We start from the raw sequence: 19,751 nt of genomic DNA, 5'->3' as shown, positions 1-19,751 counted from the left end.
GGAAGCCCACAGGAAGAAGGAACCCAGGAGCGGCTTGGAAGATTTGAGGACGAGGAGAGAAACCCCTTCCTCCAAGGATAAAGGCAAGGAGGTGATGAAGTTTTGAACTGATACCATCCCTTGGATTTAGACCAGGCATAAGGTCAGTTTCACCCCCAGAAATGAAATTACCACCCCACTCTGATGAAGCAATACTGCAGTTGCCCAAAGCTGGCTCCTGTGCTCCTCACGGTTCTTCCCCCTTGGGCTCCCTCTGTTAGGGGCAGAGTGGAGCTAAGATGGCCCCTTCCATGTGCACAAACTACAGTATCAGGCTCCAAGGGTGTTACACCTTTTATTACAAAAACAATAACTTAATTCAGTTCTGTAAAAAGTCAGTAGGAATTCTGACACAAACGAGCAGCCTAAACGTCCATCCCCGTTCCAGGAGGGGATGGAAGTCTTGGCCCTGAGGCTCTGGGAACCAACAAAGCCCTGCTAGATGACTGTAGCACTGTGTCCAAACCAACAAGGTCCAAGCTGCTCCTGGGGTGCCTGCCCTCTCAGGTCACCTCAGCAAAAGCATATCCTCAAGAAGTCCAGCGATGTCCACGTCTCCAATGATAGGGCGGAAGAAGAGGTCCCCAAGGAGGCTGGGGGCAATGCTCTTGAGAGTGGAGGCTGTGAGGAGGACACGGGCCAAACGGCCCTGGCCTGCCGGGTGCCAGGGCTCCAGGACTTCACACAGCGCCCAGTGAGCCTCCTGCTGCAGGTGCCCGATGTGGGGGGAGGCGTGGAGGCCTGGCACATCTGCAAGCAGAGAGGTGAACAGTGCTGGTGAGCACCCGTACCCAGCCACCGAAGAACGAAGCTGCTCCAGGGTCTGAAGCCACCAGCAGATGCCTTTCAGTGACCCCTTTCTCATTACAGTGCTAGGGCTGGACCCCAGAACCTCTCACATGCCAGGTAAGTTCTCTGCTACTGGACTATCTTCCCAAATCCCTGCCACCTTTTCTTGGCCTTCCAGGCCTGCATTATTTATCATTTTAGTCACTCCTCCCATTTCTAGAGTAATATATAATAATGGTTGAGAAACAGGCTGCCTGGGATCTAGTCCCAGTACTGACACTTATTAGCTGAATAACCTTGGGCAAGTTACTTAATCTTCATCCCTCAGTTTCTTCATCTGTAAAATGAGGATTAATACCTGTCTCGTTATGAGTCTTTAATGAGCCAGTATATGTAAAACCCTTAGAAGCAGGATGTGGTAGTGCATGCTTATAATCCAGCACCTGGGAGGCTGAGGCAGGAGGATCACTGTGAGTTCGAGGCTAGTGTGGGCTACATAGTGAGTTCAAGACCAGCCTGAACTACATAGTAAGACTCTGTCTCATAAAACAAAACAAGGGCCAGGGATTTAGCTCAGTGGTTCCGCCGCCTGCCTTGCAAGTGCAAGGTCCCCAGTTCGATCCCCAGTACCAAAATAATAATAATAATAATAATAATAATAATAATAATAATAATAAAACAAAACACTCACCAAAAACAAAAAAACACTCCTTTAGAATGAGGCCTAACATATGGCACGTGTAACATTGGTATTTGCTGTTATTACCATGGATCACTGTGCTTTCTGCCACTGCTAGGTGGGGCTTGCGGTGGGCACACACTCTCCATCCCTGGTTCCCCTGGCTGGGTTTCACAAGCACTCCCTCCCTTCCATTCCTCTTATTTACATGATCTCCTTGGAGGAGTTTAACCTTCAGAACATCACCACACAGTCTGCCCTTGAAGACAAGACAGGGACACAGCTGCCCCTTCCCGTCTCCCCCTCCCACACTCCCTAAGGCTCAGAGCAGACTTCTCAGGCCCAGTGGCCAAGGCCAGTCTCCAGAGTGAACAGACCTAAGTTCCCATCAGTTCTCTGTCTCTACCTGGCCATGAGAACTTCAGCTAGTTACTTAGCCTCTCTGGGCATTTTCTGTGGGATGCTATTTGGTGGTAATGAGGACCACAGAAGATCTGGTGGTACCCTGTGCCCTCCCCTCATGGCCTTGTCTGGGAGCTCACCTGGATTGAAGAGGATGGTTCCTTTCAGGTAGGCGTACTCCTTAGGGCCCAGCTCAAGGCTCCAGAAGGACTCCAGGCAGCACTGAAGCCACTGCACAGCAGCCATCGAGGGCTGGGGCCTGTCAGGCATCTGGCTGCTGCCAGAACTGCTGCTGGGCTCCTCCAGCAGGATCTTCTTGAGTATGCTGGGCACTGGTGCCTCAGCCACCTCAAAGGTCACAGTGTCTTGGGCCAACCCAAGCAGGAAGAGGGGGCCCCAGCATCCCTGCAGCAGCCGACGCTGGTCTTGAGGAGGCAGCTGGCAGAAGGATGGCAAGTTTCTGAGGAAGGCCACCGTCTTAGCCAGGACATCCAAGGCCTCCCGGCAGGTGCGGTGAGGAGCACACAGGCGGACAGGGCGGTGCTGCCTACACTGGCAACGGCTGCGGGATGGGGGTGCCGGGGGCCTGGCCCTTAGGCCAGGGCTCAGGAGTGCATGCAGAATGGCTGGACGGCCCACAGCACCCTGGCATGGGCAGGCTCCTGGCTGGCTGGAGCTCATGATTGGAAACCTGCTCTTAGTTCTTCCTAGCTCTCTGGCCCTCTGAGCTATGGCGTGGGTGCTATTTATATCCCCAGTGGGCGGGAAGGGGAATGGCCCGATAACCTTGACTCTAGAAGTCATGTTCATTGAAAAAATATAATGTGCACACACTGACCCTGGCAGGACCGATAGGAAAGTGGTGGGGGAGGGGACATTGGGAGCTCCACGTGGCATTGTTATCTCCTCAGTCAATGAAGTGGCTGGTGCAGGGCACAGGACTGCCTGCCCGCTGCCCGGCTGTCCCTTATCAGATGACTCAAGCAGATAAACAGGGTCATTAACCCAGGCTGTACCAGGGCACCAAGGCCTCAGGTGCACAATCAGCAGGTGGCTGTGACTGGTGTTCTATTGGTGCCCACTCTGAATGTGCGCACAAGCCCAGGGTTCTCTCTAAGCCAGGAAGCCAGCTGCAGAGCTGGACAAGCCTTGAATGCAAGGCCCAGCCTGGAAGTCCCTTATCTCTAGTTGTTTGCCTAACCTTGGGGCCCTGCTCCTGTTGTAGGTAAGGAACAGGCTGCAGGGAAGGGAGCCAGGACCCTGGGGGCTGGGAGGACTTTGCCCAAAGTACATTCAAGAGGCCCCTTCCTCTGACTCCACTTCTGGGGGCCCTGTAGGGATAAGGTCTTTCAGAGCCCTGACCCCAGCTTGGACTCCTGCAGCTCCTAAAAGGCTGGGCTATGAATGACCACCAAACACAGCTGCCATTTATTGAGCACCTACTACATGTCAGTCACATTCCACTCTACTATTGAGAGCTTCCCTGCAGCATAGATTTTTCCTCTGTGAAGAAAAGGTGAAGTGCTTTGCCCAAGGTCACTCTGACAGGAAGGGACAGAGCTCAGATCTATCTGACCTCAAAGTCCTTGTTTGCTCCTCCCTATCATCTGGCTTAATTGTGCAGACAGAGACTGAGTTTCACAGAGAGGCTGCTGCCTTGTCCCTTGCTGCTGCCTGGTATGCAAACCTGCACACCTGTGGTTTGGGCCCTAGGTTTCAGGGGTGTGGGGGAGGGAAGGGTGGGAGGTCCTCAGCTGGGCTGTGTCCCTGGACCTTGGCCAGCCCGGCCTGGCAGGCCTTCTGTGGCCCTGGTGCCCTGGATGGGGAGAGAGGCTCTGACGCTGCTAGCCCTGGCATCTGCTCCTGGGGCCATCATGTCCCAGGTGAGTGATTTGGGGATGATCCTCAGTCATCTCTGAGCCTCAGAGCTTCTGGGACAATAAGGCTGCCTGCAGGGCTGCCGTGGTGACGGGGGTGGCTTAGAGGATGAGGGCTTAGCTTCCTGTTCTCCTCTCCTGAAGAATGAAGCACAGCAGACCAGCAGGCACACATCTTTTGTGGATTTTTTTTTCTTGTGTTGGGGACTGAACCCAGGAACACACACCAAGCTACATCTTCAGCCCATTTTATTTTTCGTTTTGAGGCAGGGTCTTGATAAGTCGCTAAATTGCCCAGGATAGGCTCAAACTTGTGATCGTCCTGCCTCAACCTCCAAGTAGCTGGGATTACAGGTGTGTGCCACTGCACCTGGCCTGGAGTCTGTATCTTTTTGACACATTCCCATCATTCTGTGAACATTCCCTTGTTTTCTCCTATAACAAGATACCAACTTTTCAAGCTCCTAGAATGAACCAGTACTCCAAAGAGCTCTGATTCTGGGTTAAGGGTATATAGTTCAATTGTAGAGCACTTGCCTAGCATAAGTGAGACCCTGGGTTCAATCCCTGGCATCACAAAAATAGAGATTATTCTTGAGAGTTGAGATACATAAAACATTTCACACATAGACATTTGCTATTTGTAGTACTGTTTATAAACGTGTGGTAGGAATTTTGTTTGTTTGTTTTGTTTCATTTTGATTTTGGTTTTTTGAGACAGGTTTCATATGTAGTACAGGTTGGCCTTGGATTCACTATGTAGCCGAGGTTGGCTTTGAACTCAAAGCAATCCTGCTGTCTCAGCCTCCCAAGTGCTGTGATTACAAGCATGTACTACCAGGGCCTGGCTCTTGTGGTAGGAATTTTGATAAAATGTACTTAGTGTAATTCCTTTCAAAAAATAAGGAAAGAAAGAAAGAAGGAAAACTAGGGCTGAGGGTGTAGCTCAGTGGTTGTAGCTCAGTTCCCAGCATTGAGAAGCCCTGGGTTTCATCCCCAGCACCCCAAAAATAAGAGATTGTGGCATAGGCCTATAGTCCCAGTATTCTGGAAGGCTAAGGAGAAAGAGCACACATTCAATCCCAAATTGGGCAACTTAGCAAGACCCTGTCTCAATAAAAAGTAAAAACTACGATGGGGAGGTAGCTCAGCACAAAGGCCCTGGGTTCAAGCCCCAGTACTAAAGTAAAAAGAAAAGAAAGCTATGCAAAGAACATCTAAGACTAATGATAATATATATTCTGTATTTTCCTTCTGAGAGAGAACTTCCTTTCTGAGTTAGTGTCACTATGAAAAGACAATATATACATATGATGATGGAAAGAATTTCCGGTGTGCTGGGACTCATTTATGTTGGGATGAAACCTCTGGCTCTCCACAGAGTCGGTCATGGCACACAGCAAATTATAGGATTATTTCTAGATTATTTCTGTCTACACCAGGACAGCTCCAGGGACACCAGCCATCTAACTCTACCCCACCAAGTCCAAACTAAATGCATCTCCACCTAAACTTCCCTTTAGTTGGAGCTGAGAGTCCTTGTGGCCTCTTTGACATCAGCAGATCTAGAGAAAGTCAGATAGAGTGGGCAAAAACAGTGATCTTAACTAATTGTAGTTTAAAATTTTTACTTCTTCAAGCAAAAAAGAAAAAAGTATATATATTTGATCTATGAAGACATTGCTGGGACTTTTCCTAGTGCCTAAGATGGCCTGTGTGTAAGTTCAGGGCCCTAAATTTGTAGGGCTGAGCATGGAAACCAGGGCCTCACCCCCACCAGGCAAGCACTCCACTTCTGAGATACATGCACATCCTTAGCCTCTTAGTTTAGCCTCATGGGAAATCTGCTCTCACAGTGCCTTTCCTTGGAGTCTGTGAGGACACACAGCAAGTGCTCTGTAGAGGATGGCACTTGTCACCATGGTTCCTGTCACTTCTGTTCTCCAGAAGAAGAAGTTGAAGAGGGAGAGGCCCTCTGGTGGGCTGTCAGGTAGGTCCCTGGGGTCATGTCTTGGCGATTTTTTTGCCCTGTGAGAAATTATTGTTCTCTGAGCTCTATGTGTGGCCTGAAGACTGGGGCCTCCATCTTGGAGTTCCTGAGGGTAAGGAAAAGCCTTGCTGGGTCTCTAAAGCCTCAAGGCTGGGGCCGGGGATTTAGCTCAGTGGTTCCACTGCCTGCTTCACAATCGCAAGGTCCCAAGTTCGATCCCCGGTACCAAAAATAAATAAATAAATAAAACAAAAACAAACAAACAAAAAATAAAGCCTGAAGTCTGATGGAGGTCATTTGCTTTTAGAGGTTCGAAGCTGGCATCAGAGAGAATGATGGGCCATCAGCTGCCCTCATTCTAGGCCCTGACCTCAGTCTGGAGAGATACAGTCCTGACTTTGGGAACCTGAAATCTGACTGGAGTGATACAGGGAAGCCCTCAGAGACCATATTCTGATAGAAGAGATGAGTCCTGTTCTGGGCTGACCCTCAGTTGTCCCCAGTCCAAAGAGGGAGAGCCAGCCCTGTTCTCAGTAATCTGAGTCCAGTATCAGAGATCAGAAGCTAACATGGAGTAATGGAGCTTGAATTTAGAAGCTTTCTGGAGGAAAAATTCAAGACAATACCTTTCCATCTGTTTAGCACTTTATGGTTTACAAAGTAATTTGACATCATAATTATCTATAAATCCTCATGTAATAATGGAATGAAAGTTTTATTATCAATTGCTATAATTCTAATAACTGCCACTTATTGAGCACATACTCTGTGTCAGTCAGGTAGTGGGCTGGGAATTATCTGTAAAACTAAAGCACATGCCTTAAGACAACGTATGTGCAAGTGCTTACAAAATCCCGTGTCGGGGTGCCCAGATTTGCTCTTGTGTACAGAGGCCTCAGATTCATTGCAGTGACAACTGACAGGTCGTGGGCTACAGAGGGCCTGGGCTGAGAATTGGTTTTTGTTTTTGTTTTTTATACTGGGGATCGAACTTGGGTCCTTCCGCTTTCGAGGCAAGCAGCGGAACCACTGAGCTAAATCCCCAGCCCTGGGCTGAGAATTGGAATTGGCAGTTAGAAAGCCTTCCACTCACTGCCTTTTTGGTCCTTGAACAGATTACATACCTTCTTTGTACTTCCAAGCATTTGCCTATGTCAGTGATGGTGAACCTATGGCATGCATGCTCCAGCAAGCTGTTTGTATCACTGAAACCTCTAACAGGTTCACCATCACTGGCTCATGCTGTTCCCTTGCCAGGGATGCCTTTGCCTTATCCTTTGTGCTTGCCAAATTCCTGTGCAGTTTATGCAATCCAGCTCAAAATGTTAATGTTTTGGCACAGACTTTCCTTTTCCACCTGTGGGAGGAAGAAAATACTCCTTTCTGTGTTTACAGAGCACCTGGTCTACATCCCTAATAGAACACTTAGTACAGGTATTGTGACCACCTCTGTCCCTGCTGTTGGTAGCGTTCAGTGCCAATGGAGCCAGAGGTCATCAAGGGAGATTGTTCACCAAGAGGACTTGTTGGACCACATATGTTAGCTCTGTGAACTCACCACAGTTCAAGATTGGGCCTTGGCCTCTTAGGGAAGAGTCACAGCATACAAGTGCCCTGGGCTGATTTATAAAATGAGAATGCTAGCTCAGGCAGGCAGAATCCTAAGGTGAAGAAGGCAAGGTGTGGATTCTGGAGTTGGCTACATGGGTTTGAATCCTGCCTGCCCTTTCAGCCATGTGAACATGGGCACATAATTTTATTTCTCTTCATTCCCAAATGAAAATAAAAACAGCATTTATACCATAGGAACATGATAATGCTTCTAAAGTGTTCAGTGTAGTACAGGACATTTCACAGAATGTCAGTAAATTTTACTGACATTATATGTGGTGAGAGTCAATGGTATTAGGCAAAGACCATTGATTCATTCTACAAATATGTATTAAGCTTCTACTATATTTGAGACTCAGATGAATCAGACAGGCACTAGCTTCTATGAATTTATATTCCAGTGAGAAGATATGGATGTGGAACCAAAAATTTTAAATGGTATATTTATATATAGTTTAATCAATTGTAGTAATTAATTACAAAAAATGAGAAGTAATCCTAGTACTCTAGGAGGCTGAGGCTGGACGACTGTGAGTTCCAGCCCAGCCTGGGCAACACAGAACTTAGTGAGACCCTGTCTTTAAATTAAAAATTGAAAAGGGTTGAAGATGTAGCTCAGTGAAAAGGCCCTGGGTTCAATCCCCTGTAGCGTGCATACACACACACACACACACACACACACACACACACACACACAGGCAGAGGGCACTTAGCAAAAATCATGGAGATGGAGGCTTAATCTGTGTATCAATTTCAGTAGCAGCCTCAAAGAGGAAGAGGCATTTGGGTTGGGACCTGATGGATGGGAAGGAGTTAGCTGATAAAGGCCTAGGGATAAGAACAGGGATTTGAGGAAGTGAAGGAAGGCAGCAAAGAGTAAAGGGGAGAGGGGGACGAGACAAGGCTGGAGAGGCAGGCAGGACCTTGATGGCCTTGCTCCTTGGGAGCCACAGCTGGGTTGGGATTTATCCTGAATGCAGTGGCAATCCACTGAAGGCTGATTTTAAGCAAGGGAGTAATGAGATCCAGGTTATACTTTGGAACAGTAGTGGTGAACCTATGGCACACGTGCCACAGCCAGCTGTTTGTAATCATTGAAAGCTCTAAAAGGTTTCCATCACTGCTTTAGAAGGCCGGCTGCTTGGTGGAGGGTAAAAGAAAGGAGGTAGGGAGACCAGTTAGGAAACTATAAAAGTAGTTCTCCAAGCAAGAGATGATACTGACTTAGCCAGGCATGGTGGTCCATGTCTTGCATTCTCCTGCCCAGCCTCCCAGGATGCTGGGATTCCAGGTGTATACTACCATGTCTGGCTCTTTTTAGTCATTTTGAATGTATAGTTCAGTGGCATTAGGTACATTCATGTGTTATACAGCCATCACCACCACCCATCTCCAGATCTTTTAATCTTCCCAATGTGGGGGGTTTTTTCTTCTAGCCATGTGGGGTTTTTCTGGGTTTTTCTTTTTTTGGTACCAGGGATCGAGCTCGGGTCCTTGTGCTTGCGCAGCAGGCAGTGAAACCACTGAGCTAAATCCCTGGCCCCATGTGGGTTTTAAGATACCTGTTAGGCATCCAAGTGGCATTGTCCAGGAGGTAGGCAGATAGATGAGGGTGGAGCTTATGGGAGGTCTGGATGGGAAATAGCATGACTGTGTCAGTTACTTTTCTCTCATTGCTGAGATAAAATACCTGACACCCAAAGTTAAAGGGAAAGAGTTTATTTAGCTCACAGTTGGTAGAGGTTTCAGTCCATAATCAGCTGGCTCCAAGGCAGGGTGGCACATGCCAGAGGGGCATCACAGAGAAGGAATAGTTCATGGTGTCCACATGGTTGCAAAGGCAACAAGGGAACCTTAACAGCATCTTCCTGCCCTTTTTATCTTACCCAGACCACTGGGATTAGGGCGGTGCCCAACCAGTCACTCGTGTAGTGGTTTAGTAACCGCACACCCTCAATCCCAGCATCACACATTCCAGATTCAGCAACCTCTGAAAAAGACTGCATGAGGCTTTGAGGGAACATCTAGACACAAGCCACAACATTGACATTATCTGAGGAGAAGGGATACATAGAGAAGAAAGAGAAGTTTATTTTGTTTTGTTTTTTTTGGTTTGTTTGTTTTTTTTGGTACCAGGGATCGAACTCCGGACCTTGTGCTTGTGAGGCAGGCTCCAGAACCACTGAGCTAAATCTCCAACCCCTCATAGAGAAGAAAGAGGACAGAGCAGAAGGCAGAGCCTCCAGCATTTACAATTCTGGGCAGCACAGCACACGGAGAAAGAGTACTTGTGACATTAGCATAAAACCAGATGAATGCGTGACACAGAAACTGTATTGGTCTGCTCAGAGTACTGTAAGAAAACACCACAGATTCGGTGGTTTAAGCAAATTTTAACAGAAATTTGTTTTCTCAGTGGGCATCATGGCACATGCCTGTAATCCCAGCACTTAGGAGGCTGAGGCAGGAGGATTGCTTCAAGTTCAAGGCCAGCCTGGGTTACATAGTGAGTTCAAGACGAGCCTGAAATACATTGTGAGACTATCTTAAAAAGAGAGAGAGAAGGGCTGGGGATTTAGCTCAGTGGTTGTGCTGCCTGCTGTGCAAGCGCAAGGACCCAAGTTTGATCCCCAGTACCAAAAAAAAAAAGAGAGAGAACAAAAGAAATTTATTTTCTTACAGTTCTAGAAGCTGGAAGTCTGAGGTAGAGTGTCAGTAGTTTGGGTTCTCCTGAAGCCTCCTTCTTTGGTTTGTAGATAGCGAATGCCTTCTCACAGTGTCCTTGGCATGTCTTTCCTGTGTGTTTATCCCTGATGTCTGTTCCTCTTCCTGTAAGAACACCAATCCTCTTGGATTAGGGACCTACCTATACAGAATCATTTAACCATAGTGATCTCTTTGAAAACCCTTTCTCCAAAAACAGTCACAGTGGGGTCAGAGCTTCAACATATGAATTTTGAGGGAACACAGTTCAGTCCATAACAGAAATCTAAAGGAAGAAAATGTTTCCTGAAAGAAGGTCACTTGTGTCACATGTAGCTGAGAGGTCAGGTAAGATAATAGTGGTTCATTTGCTTTGGCAATTTAGTGTTGTGACTTTATCCAAAACTTTTAAGACTAATTTGAGTAAATTGAGGAGAGGTGGAAGTTGAGAAAATGAAGAAACAAGTACAATGTTCTTTAAAAATTTTTTTTTAAATTTTGAGACAGGAGCTTACTAAACTGCCCAGGCCAGGCTCTAACTTGCAATCCTCCTCCCTCAGCCTCCTGAGTAGCTGAGATTATAAGCATGTGCCACTGAACCTGGCAAACACAGCAATCTTTTCAGGTCTTCCTGTGAATGAACTGAAAGTGTGATGGCAGCAGAAGGAGAAAGTGGGGTCATACAATAGCTAAAAAAAAAAAAAAGTGAGGACTGGGGATTTAGTTCAGTGGCACCGAATCTGCCTGGTAGGCTCAAGGTCCTGAGTTTGATTCCCGGTACCAAAAAAAAAAAGTGACATTAAAGCACATTTGTGAATTGAAGGGAATAATCCAGAAGAAACAAATATGTGATGCAGGGCCTAGAAGAAATATAATGAATTACAGGGAAGAATCTCCAGAAAGAGTAAGATGATGAGATTTAGTGCATAAGTACAGGGGTTGGCCTGAAACTGCTGGGACCTGTCCCCCATATTAATGAGGCAGGAAGTTAGGATGTGAGTGTGACCTGTCAATCACGGACATCCAGGACACATGGGCAGAAAAACAAGTCCTGCACCTAGGAACAACCAGAAAGCACTATCTTCAATTCTTCTGGTGTGAGATCAAGCAGGCTTTTGACAGGATAGCCTCAATCTGCCATGAGCCTAAGGAACAAGGGACATAAAAGAAGTCCTCCCCAACCGCATGGCCACTGTGCTCTTAGTGGTCAGCTGTCACTTTGCAGAGCATACCTCTTTTTCAACCTTTAATAAATGTAAAACCTTGTTACCCTTTTCACTTATGCATCTTTGTTCAGGACAATGAAAACCCGGAAAGACTCTCTAGAAGGAGTCCATAGTATCCCATAAAACCTGCTAACTTTTTTTTTTTTTGGTACCGGGGATTGAACTCAGGTCCTTGCGCTTGCACAGCAGGCAGCGAAACCACTGAGCTAAATCCCGGGCCCAACCCTGCTAACTTTAACAGGAGTCATTAACAGCACCTGTTACATAATTTGTGGGGACCAATGTAAAATGAAATGTGGAGATCTTTAGCAATTACCACACTAAGAATTTCAAGGCTTCAACTGAAGAGTGTTAAATCAAGCGTGGAGACCTTCTGTATTAGTCAGCTTTCCATCGCTGTGAAAAAAATACCAGAGAAGAACAACTTAGAGGAATGATTTACTCTGGTCACTTGGCCCCATCTTTTCACAGAACATCATGGCAGGGAGCATGTGGGGGACCAAAGCTGCTCACCTCATGGCAGCCAGGAAGCAAATAGGAAGCTTGCACTGAGTTAAATTCCTAGACCCTTTTCTTTTTTGAGACAGGGTCTAAGGCACTAAATTGCCCAGGCTGGGCTTGAACTTGTGATCTCCCTGCCTCAGCCCTAGAGCTATTATAGGCGAGCAACACTATGCCCCTCAGAGAGCTGGCTTTTATAACAAAGCCCCCCCCCCCCAATCCATTCACATTGATGAGGTCAGAGCCCTCATGATCAAAACACCCCCAAAGGACCCACCTATGAACACTGATGTGTGCAAATCCTTCAATACAAGAGCTTTTAGAGGACATTTCAGATCCAAACCGTAACACCACAAGTGCAAATGAAGTTTGTATCCCCATAAAGCCGGCCTTTGCGGATATGTGGTGATAACCATGGAGACAGGCTGTTATGCGAAGTGCCTCGGGAGTCTCAAATGCCTAATGTAGGGTTGCTAGAGGTGACTAAAGGCATTTGCGGTTCCACTGCTCTACAAGATGGGCAGTCATTAGGAAAGGAGAGAAGCGAACCCAGTCCTTTTTCAACTGCCAATATTCTCCAGCTCCCCCAACCCCCGCATTTGAGTCCAGGGCTTTCTAGAAGGCTCCAAAGTATCTGGTGACCATAGCAACGCAAGCCAAACTCCCGGACCTTTGGCACCGCCTACTACGTCATGGACGCGCTTGTTGATTGGCTCAGCATATAACCAATGGGCTCCGAAGCGGGCTGTTTACCGCGCAGTAAGTGGTCATGGGCCTGGAGGGAGGCGGGAAGAGAGAGAGGAGGCGGGCCTGGGCGGTGGGGCGCGTACGTATTTCCGGCTCCGCTGCGGAAGAGGGCTACAAGCGGTTGGCCCTTAAGGCGATCTAAGGGAAGCGGCAGAGTGCGGGACACGAGGGCAGACCTCCAAGCGTGGGTCGGGAGCGGCGCGATGGGCGGAGAGCAGGAGGAGGAGCGTTTCGACGGCATGTTGCTGGCCATGGCGCAACAGCACGAGGGTGGCGTGCAGGAGGTAACGGCCCGCGCGCCGTAGGCCCACCTGGCCCAGCGGCGCTCGCCCACGCGTAGCCCAGGCCACTGTCCCTCCATCCTTTTCCACCTTTGAGGGCCTAGGTCGACCAAGGTTGGCCTCAGGGGCTCCAGAGATTCCCCTACAGTCTGATTACACACTAGCTACCGGTCCGGCCACCCTGCTGGTGGGCTCACCTCTCTGCTGTCGGTCTTGGCCCTTCGGTGCCTCTCAGTAGTTCCAGTTTTAGCAATTCTGGAGCTCCTGTTCTAGTCTGAAATTCCCCGAGAGCCTAGGATTCCCGCTCCCTCATTGGTGCCGTACATGCTTCTGACCATGTTTCCACTGGATCGCTGCGTCCGAAGAGCATCTTTTGAACTAGCACAGACATTTAGAGCCAGCCTATCAGTGTGTGCGAGCGAGGTGGGGCTTGGAGAACTGGCTGATGTTAACACGTAGTCTTTTTTGGCCTTGAATGAGGGAATACAGTTGGTATTTACAGTTGGTTTCCACTGCATACCAATTTGGGACCCTTCCACTTCTCTACGTCTCACTTTCCTTGTCTAGAAGATGAAACTACAAATCCCTGTTTCAAGTTATAGGAGAGTAGTATCTTGAAGGACTGTGAGTTCTCAATGAAACTTGTTCATTCGACATGTGTTTGACTTGTGTGATTGATATGTGCCAGACATTCAAGCAGCTGGATCCTGGGAATCCTGCCCGTGCTCTTCTGGAGCAGACAGAGCATTTTACAAACAATTCATGCTGAGTGACCATAACCCATTTTGTATGACCCAGTAACATATCTTGTATGAATGACAGGGGTCAACTAGTAGCACAGATTTTGTACTTGATTTTTTCAAACAGAAACAGAAAGTTAGAGGTAGAAAAGGCTGTTGAGATTAGGCCAGAACTCACATTCCATAAAGCCCCCGAAGGCCCGAGAGTGACAGGGATTTGATTATCACAAAGCTCCTGACCTGGACAGACCAGGCTCCTTAGGCCTGTGTGCTTTCCACAATCTACTGCTGAGTCTGTGTTGTACTCAGGACAGGTTTTCATTGAGTTTCCATTCCCACTCTTTGTCCCTAGTTGCCTGTGTGACCAAGGATTTGTAAGCCCTTTGAGATGATAGGGTGTTTCTGATCTACAAATGTGAAGAGGTTCTTTTTCCTCAACCCCCTAAATTATTGACACAAAATGGATTTGGGAATGAGTTCATTTTTGAATAAATTGAAAAAGTGTCTGGAACAAGAATTGCAATAGAGGGCCGGGGATTTAGCTCAGTTGTTCTGGTGCCTGCCTTGCAAGCGAAAGGTCCTGAGTTCAATCCCCATTACCAAAAAAAAAGAATTGCAATAGAACTGAGATAATTCTAGCATCAGGTTAGAGCCACTCAGGCACAAAAGGACTTGTTTATGTTGACCCTAGGTCACCACTAGGTTGTTTCATTCAGCAAGAATTGCATTAAGCATGTACAGATGCTCTTTGACATTTAATGGGGTTGCATCCTGATAAACTCACTGTAATTTGGGGAATATGATTGAGCAGAAAATGTGTCTGATTTACTGAACATCACAGCTTAGCAACACAGTGCACTGTAGACCCTTGGTTCTTTCCTTTTGTGATGGAGTAGCTGGTGGGGAACTGAGGCTCACTGCCTAGCATTGCAAGAGAATAACCACACGTTGCTAGCCCAGTGAATGATCAAAATTCAAAATTTGATTTCTGTATGTATGTTGTTTTTATACCATTGTAAAGTCAAAAAACTTAAGACAGGCCATAACTTAGCAACAGTCTAGGTGCCCTCGCTGTAGCTGAAGAAAGAATAAGCCATGGTTGATGGTTCCTGTGTTACAAAGATTTTACCTTCTATCAGTGAGTCTTTTGCTCTATGCCAAACACTGCTAAAGGCTGATCTCCATTACCTCATTTGATCCTCACAGGGTTCTAGAACTAGGTCCTATGGTGTTAGTTCAGAAACTTCCCCACATCACCTAGCTTAACACCTTGGTCCAGTGTTCATACCCATCCAGTTGGTTGCATTGGTCCCCCAGACAGAGTTAGTCCATTTTAACTGTCATGTTAGTGGTTTAATTTGCTCCCTTCCTGGCACCTCTTAGGATCTTGATGTTTTACTTTCCGGAGATGAAAGTCGGGTTTAAGCATTTTAGGCCCTGGATAAAGAGGAACAGTATGCTGTGTGCTCAGGCTGCTTCTAGCACCCCAAGGAAAGTGGATCAAGCACAGAGATACACACAAGGTCAGAAATATGCCTCTTAGGTGATCCAAAGAAGGTTAGGGCAGGTTTGCTGCTGGAAGGGACCAGGGGGTCTTGGCTGGGACGCTCAGTGAAACAGTCCCTCCTGCATTAAGGAAGTTGAATTCTGTGCAGTTGAGGGTACCCAGCATAGCACCCCCATAACTTCAGTCTTCTCCCTTTGTCTTTCAGCTTGTGAACACCTTCTTCAGCTTCCTTCGACGCAAAACAGACTTTTTCGTTGGAGGAGAAGAGGGGATGGCAGAGAAGGTGAGTGCTGGAGACTCCTAGCTCTTGGGCAGGTCTCTATTCAGAAGGAAAGTTCATCTGGCCTTCCTTTAGCATCAGAGGAATCATGACTAGAGGCTGAATCCCTAGGGTGAGGCTTGGGAGAAGGGAAGCAAGTTCTCATGAAAGCTTCCTTGCTGGGTACATTGGCTGTTTCCCACGATTCTTTAGCAGCCTTATGAAAGGAACAGGTGCAGGTCTTAACTATCCCCATTGTAGAGATGAGGAAACTAGCTCAGAGATGTTTCGTACCTTTTGTAAAGTTTTGAGCCTAGTTTTATGACAACCAGGGTAGAAAACAATCACTGTGAACCTACCTTGTGTCCCTGACACCATGGTACCATGCTGCTTTTTTTTTTTTTAAAGACAAGTTCATGTTACATAGGGCCGGTGGGCCTTGAAATCACAATCCTGCCTCAGCCTCCTAAATGCTTGGATTACAGGCATGTGCCACCATACCCACTGTCACAAAAACTTCTTGATACCCTTTTCACTGAAGAGGTTTTTAACTACTTAGCTGGGAGATGAGAGTGGGCAATTGCTAGAAATCGGAGCTGAAGAGAGAACTTTGGGAAAACTCAAAGCCAGCTAATCCATTGTCTTCCCAGGTATAGTGGCCAAAAGATCAGTGGTTTGGGAATTGGGTTTGTGGAACTGATTCTGAGATCTTGAACTTCCTTCTGATTCCTTAATTTAAAATTTCATTTTTGAAAATTTGTAAGTCATGCCAGATGTGTTAAGATGCCTGTAATCCCAGCACTTGGGAGACTGAGGCAGTGGGATCAAGACTTTGGGACCAGCTTGGTCTACACAGTGAGATCCTGTCTCAAAAGAAGAAAAAAATTAGTAAATCAGGAGGGTAGAAAGTCACTGACCTGTGATTTTTTAAAAAAAATCCTTAATATTTGTTTCACTTAAATTTGAGACATAGCAAAGAAAGGAGACATTTTGCAAAACAGCTGGGATGCTCTAGAAAATGTCCTGATGCTCTGAAGCTACTCTGTAATAAGAGGAGCTTGGCAGTAGGAGTTCCAGGTTCTTGTTCTAGCAAATAGTTAACACTGTGCTTGAGTGAGGTCCTATCCCAGACACTTCAGGATTACAGAAGTGAATATAGTCATGGTCTTTGTGTTCATGGGTTTCATGGGGGGGCGGGGTGCCGGGTGTGATAGTGCACACCTGTAATCCCCACACTCTGGGAGGCTGAGTTAGGTATATTGGAAGTTTCAGCACAGTTTGGGCAGTTTAGTAATTTAGCCAAGACCATGTAGCAAAACAAAAAGTAAAAGGGTGGGGATATAGTTTTGTGCCAAGGTTCAATCTCTAGTATTAGGGGGAAAAGTAAAGATATCTTAGAACTGTTGTGGGGTGATGGTAGCTACCACATAGTCTCTTCTCAGAGCCTGTCATAGCCCTGTACTCTGTTCCCTTGGGACCATCTCTTTCCCAGGAAGTCAGATTCTCAAGACAGGCAGAAACCTAGTTAGCATTTCTGCTGTCTTCAGTTATAGCACAGTAACTCTTGTGTTGAGCACCTATTTTGTGCAGACTACCAGATACATCTTTTTTTTTTTCCTCTAGTACTGAGGATCGAACTCAGGACCTTATGCTTATGAGGAGATACATCATTTTAAGTGTAGCGGTTATAAGTTTGAGCCCTTGGGGCCAGGGATATAGCTCAGTAGTAGAGTGCTTGCCTAACGTGTGAAGCCCTGAATTTGATCCTTGGCTCCACAAAAAAAGAAAGAAAGCATAGATGCTGGAGTTAGACATGGGTTTGGATCCTGGTCTTTCCCCTACTTCCATCCCTTCCACTTTGCAACTGTGTGGCTTTGAGAGATCACTAAATTTCTGAATCTAATCATTTTTACCTGTAACAGGGTATGTTCTTTACCTTAGAGGGCTGTTTGAAGGATTGAAAAAAGGTAATGTAGATGAAATGGCTGGCATGTGAGAATACAGCCCACAATCCCTTTACTGAACCTCATGGGGCCAGATGTATTTTGGGATTTTGAATTTTGGATTTTAGGGTGGCAATGTTACATAGACAGTGAATTACGTATAGTGTGGGCCTGCCCCTCCCCGCAAACATATCAAATGGGGAAAAATGTTTTTTGGAGGTACAGTTCTGCTGTGTAGTTCAGGCTGGCCTTGAACTCATAGTGATCTTCCTGCCTCAGCCACCCAAGTGCTAGGATTACAAGCGTGTACCACCACATCTGGCTCACAAGTGGGAGAAATGAGGACTGTAAATATCTTCATGCCACAAACTTAGAAAAAAAATTCAAAATACTTTTTCAGTTTTTAATAACTTTTGGGGCTAGGAATTATTGTTAAGGAATTGTAGACTTGATGACCAAATCAATTTTCAGTAGTATTGACATAAAAGAAAAAAAGGACCAGTGAGGCAGAATAGAGAATCCAGAAATAAAGTCTGGAATATATGAGGATTTAATATAGTCAGTGGAGTAATTCAGATAAGTAGGCAAAGGATGATTTAATCATGTTGTTACAGTTGGATATTTATTTGTATGAAAACAAAATTATATGGTCTGTTTTGCTTATATAAAAATAAATAGCATATCAAAACTGGGAAGCTTTAAGATTGGAAAACTGGAAGCTATGAAAGAGAAGGTAGGGCCGGGGATTTAGCTCAGTGGTTCTGCCGCCTGGCCTGCAAGCGCAAGGACCTGAGTTCAATCCCTGGTACCAAAAGAAAAAGAGAAGGTAGCTGTTTGCTTCTCCAAATGGTGACAGCTTATGTGTGATAAAAGATCCATCTTGACCTATAAAGTCAATGGAAAAACATAAGTTAGAAAAATATGTGCAATTCAGAGGACAGATAAAATTTAATAATTTAATATGTAGCAACTCATAAGTTAACAAGACAAGGGTAGACAGAAAAACGGGTATTTCCAAAAGAGCGAGTCCAAAGCACAAACAAAAAGATGTTCACCTTTGCTAGTAAAGAAGTATAAGTTAAAGAAGCAGTAAGATTCCCCTTTCTTACTGTTAAATCAAAAATTAAAAGAACAGGGCCCAGGATTTAGCTCAATGGCTCTGCTGCCTGCCTCGCAAGTACAAGGACTCTAGTTTGATCCCTGGTACCAAAAAAAAAAAAAATTAAAAAAACATTACTTACAAGGATGTGGAAGGGTTTGGGGATGCAGCTCAGTGGTAGAACATTACCTAGACCCTGGGTTCCATCCCTAGCACTGCAAAAAAAAGAGATGGAGAAAAGGTACTCTTGGACATTTCTGATAAAAGTGAACTGTAGCTTTTAAACTTACTATGGAAGATGCTCAGCATCAGTAATCATTAGGGAAATGCAAATCAGAGCGACAGGATACTGCTTCATGCCCAGGCTGTCTATTGTCAAAAAACAAAAAAACAGGAAAAGGTGTGCACAGTGGCTTAGCTACTTGGGAGGCTGAACCAGGAAGTCCGAAGACCAGCCTGGATAGCATTAAAACAAACAACACAGAAACTCTAGGAAATTAATGTTGACAAAGATGTGAAGAAACTGGAATCCCTGTACACTTTTGGTGGGAATCTCAAATGGTGTATCTGTTAAAGAAAACAGTATGGTGGTTCCTCAGAAATTTAAAGATAGAATTACCATATGATCCAGCAGTCTCATTCTCGATATATACCTGAAATAATTGAGAGCCGGATGATTGATATCAAAAGATTTACTTGTGGGTCGGGGATTTAGCTCAGTGGTTCCAGCGCCTGCCTTGCAAGCACAAGGTCCCGAGTTCAATCCCCGGTACCAAAAAAAAAAAGTTTCTTATGGGGCCGGGGATTTAGCTCAGTGGTTCCAATGCCAAGGTCCTGAGTTCGATCCCTGGCACCAAAAAAAACCAAAAAAAAAAAAAAAAAAGATTTACTTGCATACCTGTGTTCATGGCAGCATTATTTGCAACAGCCAAGAAGTAGAAGTAATCTATATTTAATTTCTTCAGTTTATTGGGGGGGAGGTCTCGCTGTGTAGCCCAGGTTGACCTCAAACTCACAGTGATCCTCCTGCCTCAGGGTCCCAGGTGTTGAGATTACAGGTATGAGCCACCATGCCTGGCTTACGTTTAATTCTGAGGAACTGCCATACTATTTTTCATAGTGGATATACCATTTGACATCCTCACCAACAATATGCACATGTTGCAATTTCTCTACATGTTCATCAGTACTTTTTTTTTTTTTTTTGGTACCAGGGATCGGGTCCTTGTGCTTGCGTAGCAGGAGTACTTTTTTTTTTTTTTTAAAGAATCCATCCTAATAGGTGTGAGGTAGTATCTTATTGTGGTTCGTTTTTTTGGGTACCAGGGTTAGAACTCGGGACCTTATGCTTACAAGGC

General features: G+C 46.0%; 2 protein-coding genes and 1 long non-coding RNA gene across 6 annotated transcripts in view; 1 reads left to right on the top strand and 2 right to left on the bottom strand.

Moving 5' to 3' along the window:
- Nudc (nuclear distribution C, dynein complex regulator) overlaps positions 1–19,751 on the top strand; it is a 36,542-nt gene that overhangs the window by 7,405 nt on the left and 9,386 nt on the right. The window contains exons 1-2 of one of the 3 annotated variants that reach the window (XM_004850682.4): positions 12,643–12,848; positions 15,298–15,375. In XM_004850682.4, the coding sequence (XP_004850739.2) occupies positions 12,768–12,848; positions 15,298–15,375 (159 nt within the window). In that variant the 5' untranslated portion in view covers positions 12,643–12,767. Of the gene's footprint in view, positions 1–12,642; positions 12,849–15,297; positions 15,376–19,751 lie in introns of those variants that run through there. The other 2 variants (XM_004850680.4, XM_013074290.3) reach the window with 2 other exon arrangements.
- Nr0b2 (nuclear receptor subfamily 0 group B member 2) lies at positions 316–2,657 on the bottom strand. The gene is made up of 2 exons (XM_004850679.4): positions 2,050–2,657; positions 316–789 (listed from the first exon to the last, which is right to left on the bottom strand). The coding sequence occupies exons 1-2, from the start codon at positions 2,588–2,590 to the stop codon at positions 548–550; spliced, it is 783 nt and encodes a 260-aa protein (XP_004850736.4). The 5' UTR covers positions 2,591–2,657; the 3' UTR covers positions 316–547.
- Positions 9,468–12,530, bottom strand: LOC110350426 (uncharacterized). 2 transcript variants are annotated; one of them, XR_002396998.2, is made up of 4 exons: positions 12,095–12,530; positions 11,633–11,712; positions 10,068–10,216; positions 9,468–9,910 (listed from the first exon to the last, which is right to left on the bottom strand). It is a non-coding gene; the product is annotated as an uncharacterized LOC110350426 (long non-coding RNA). The 2 variants fall into 2 exon arrangements; XR_002396996.2 differs by lacking the exon at positions 11,633–11,712.

Source organism: Heterocephalus glaber, unplaced genomic scaffold (assembly GCF_053883595.1).
Source record: "Heterocephalus glaber isolate CG9 unplaced genomic scaffold, H.glaber_assembly_v1.0 deba00001452, whole genome shotgun sequence".
Lineage (NCBI taxonomy): Eukaryota > Metazoa > Chordata > Mammalia > Rodentia > Bathyergidae > Heterocephalus > Heterocephalus glaber.
Note: the sequence above shows the minus strand (reverse complement) of the source record. Positions and strands in the feature narration are given on the sequence as shown.

What these genes read in the sequence shown, in the direction of transcription:
- Nr0b2 (XM_004850679.4), bottom strand. Translation starts at nt 2,590, where the DNA reads ATGAGCTCCAGCCAGCCAGGAGCCTGCCCATGCCAGGGTGCTGTGGGC. An exon ending in AACCATCCTCTTCAATCCAG is followed by an intron (nt 790 to 2,049) that starts GTGAGCTCCCAG and finishes CTCTGCTTGCAG; the next exon opens with ATGTGCCAGGCCTCCACGCC.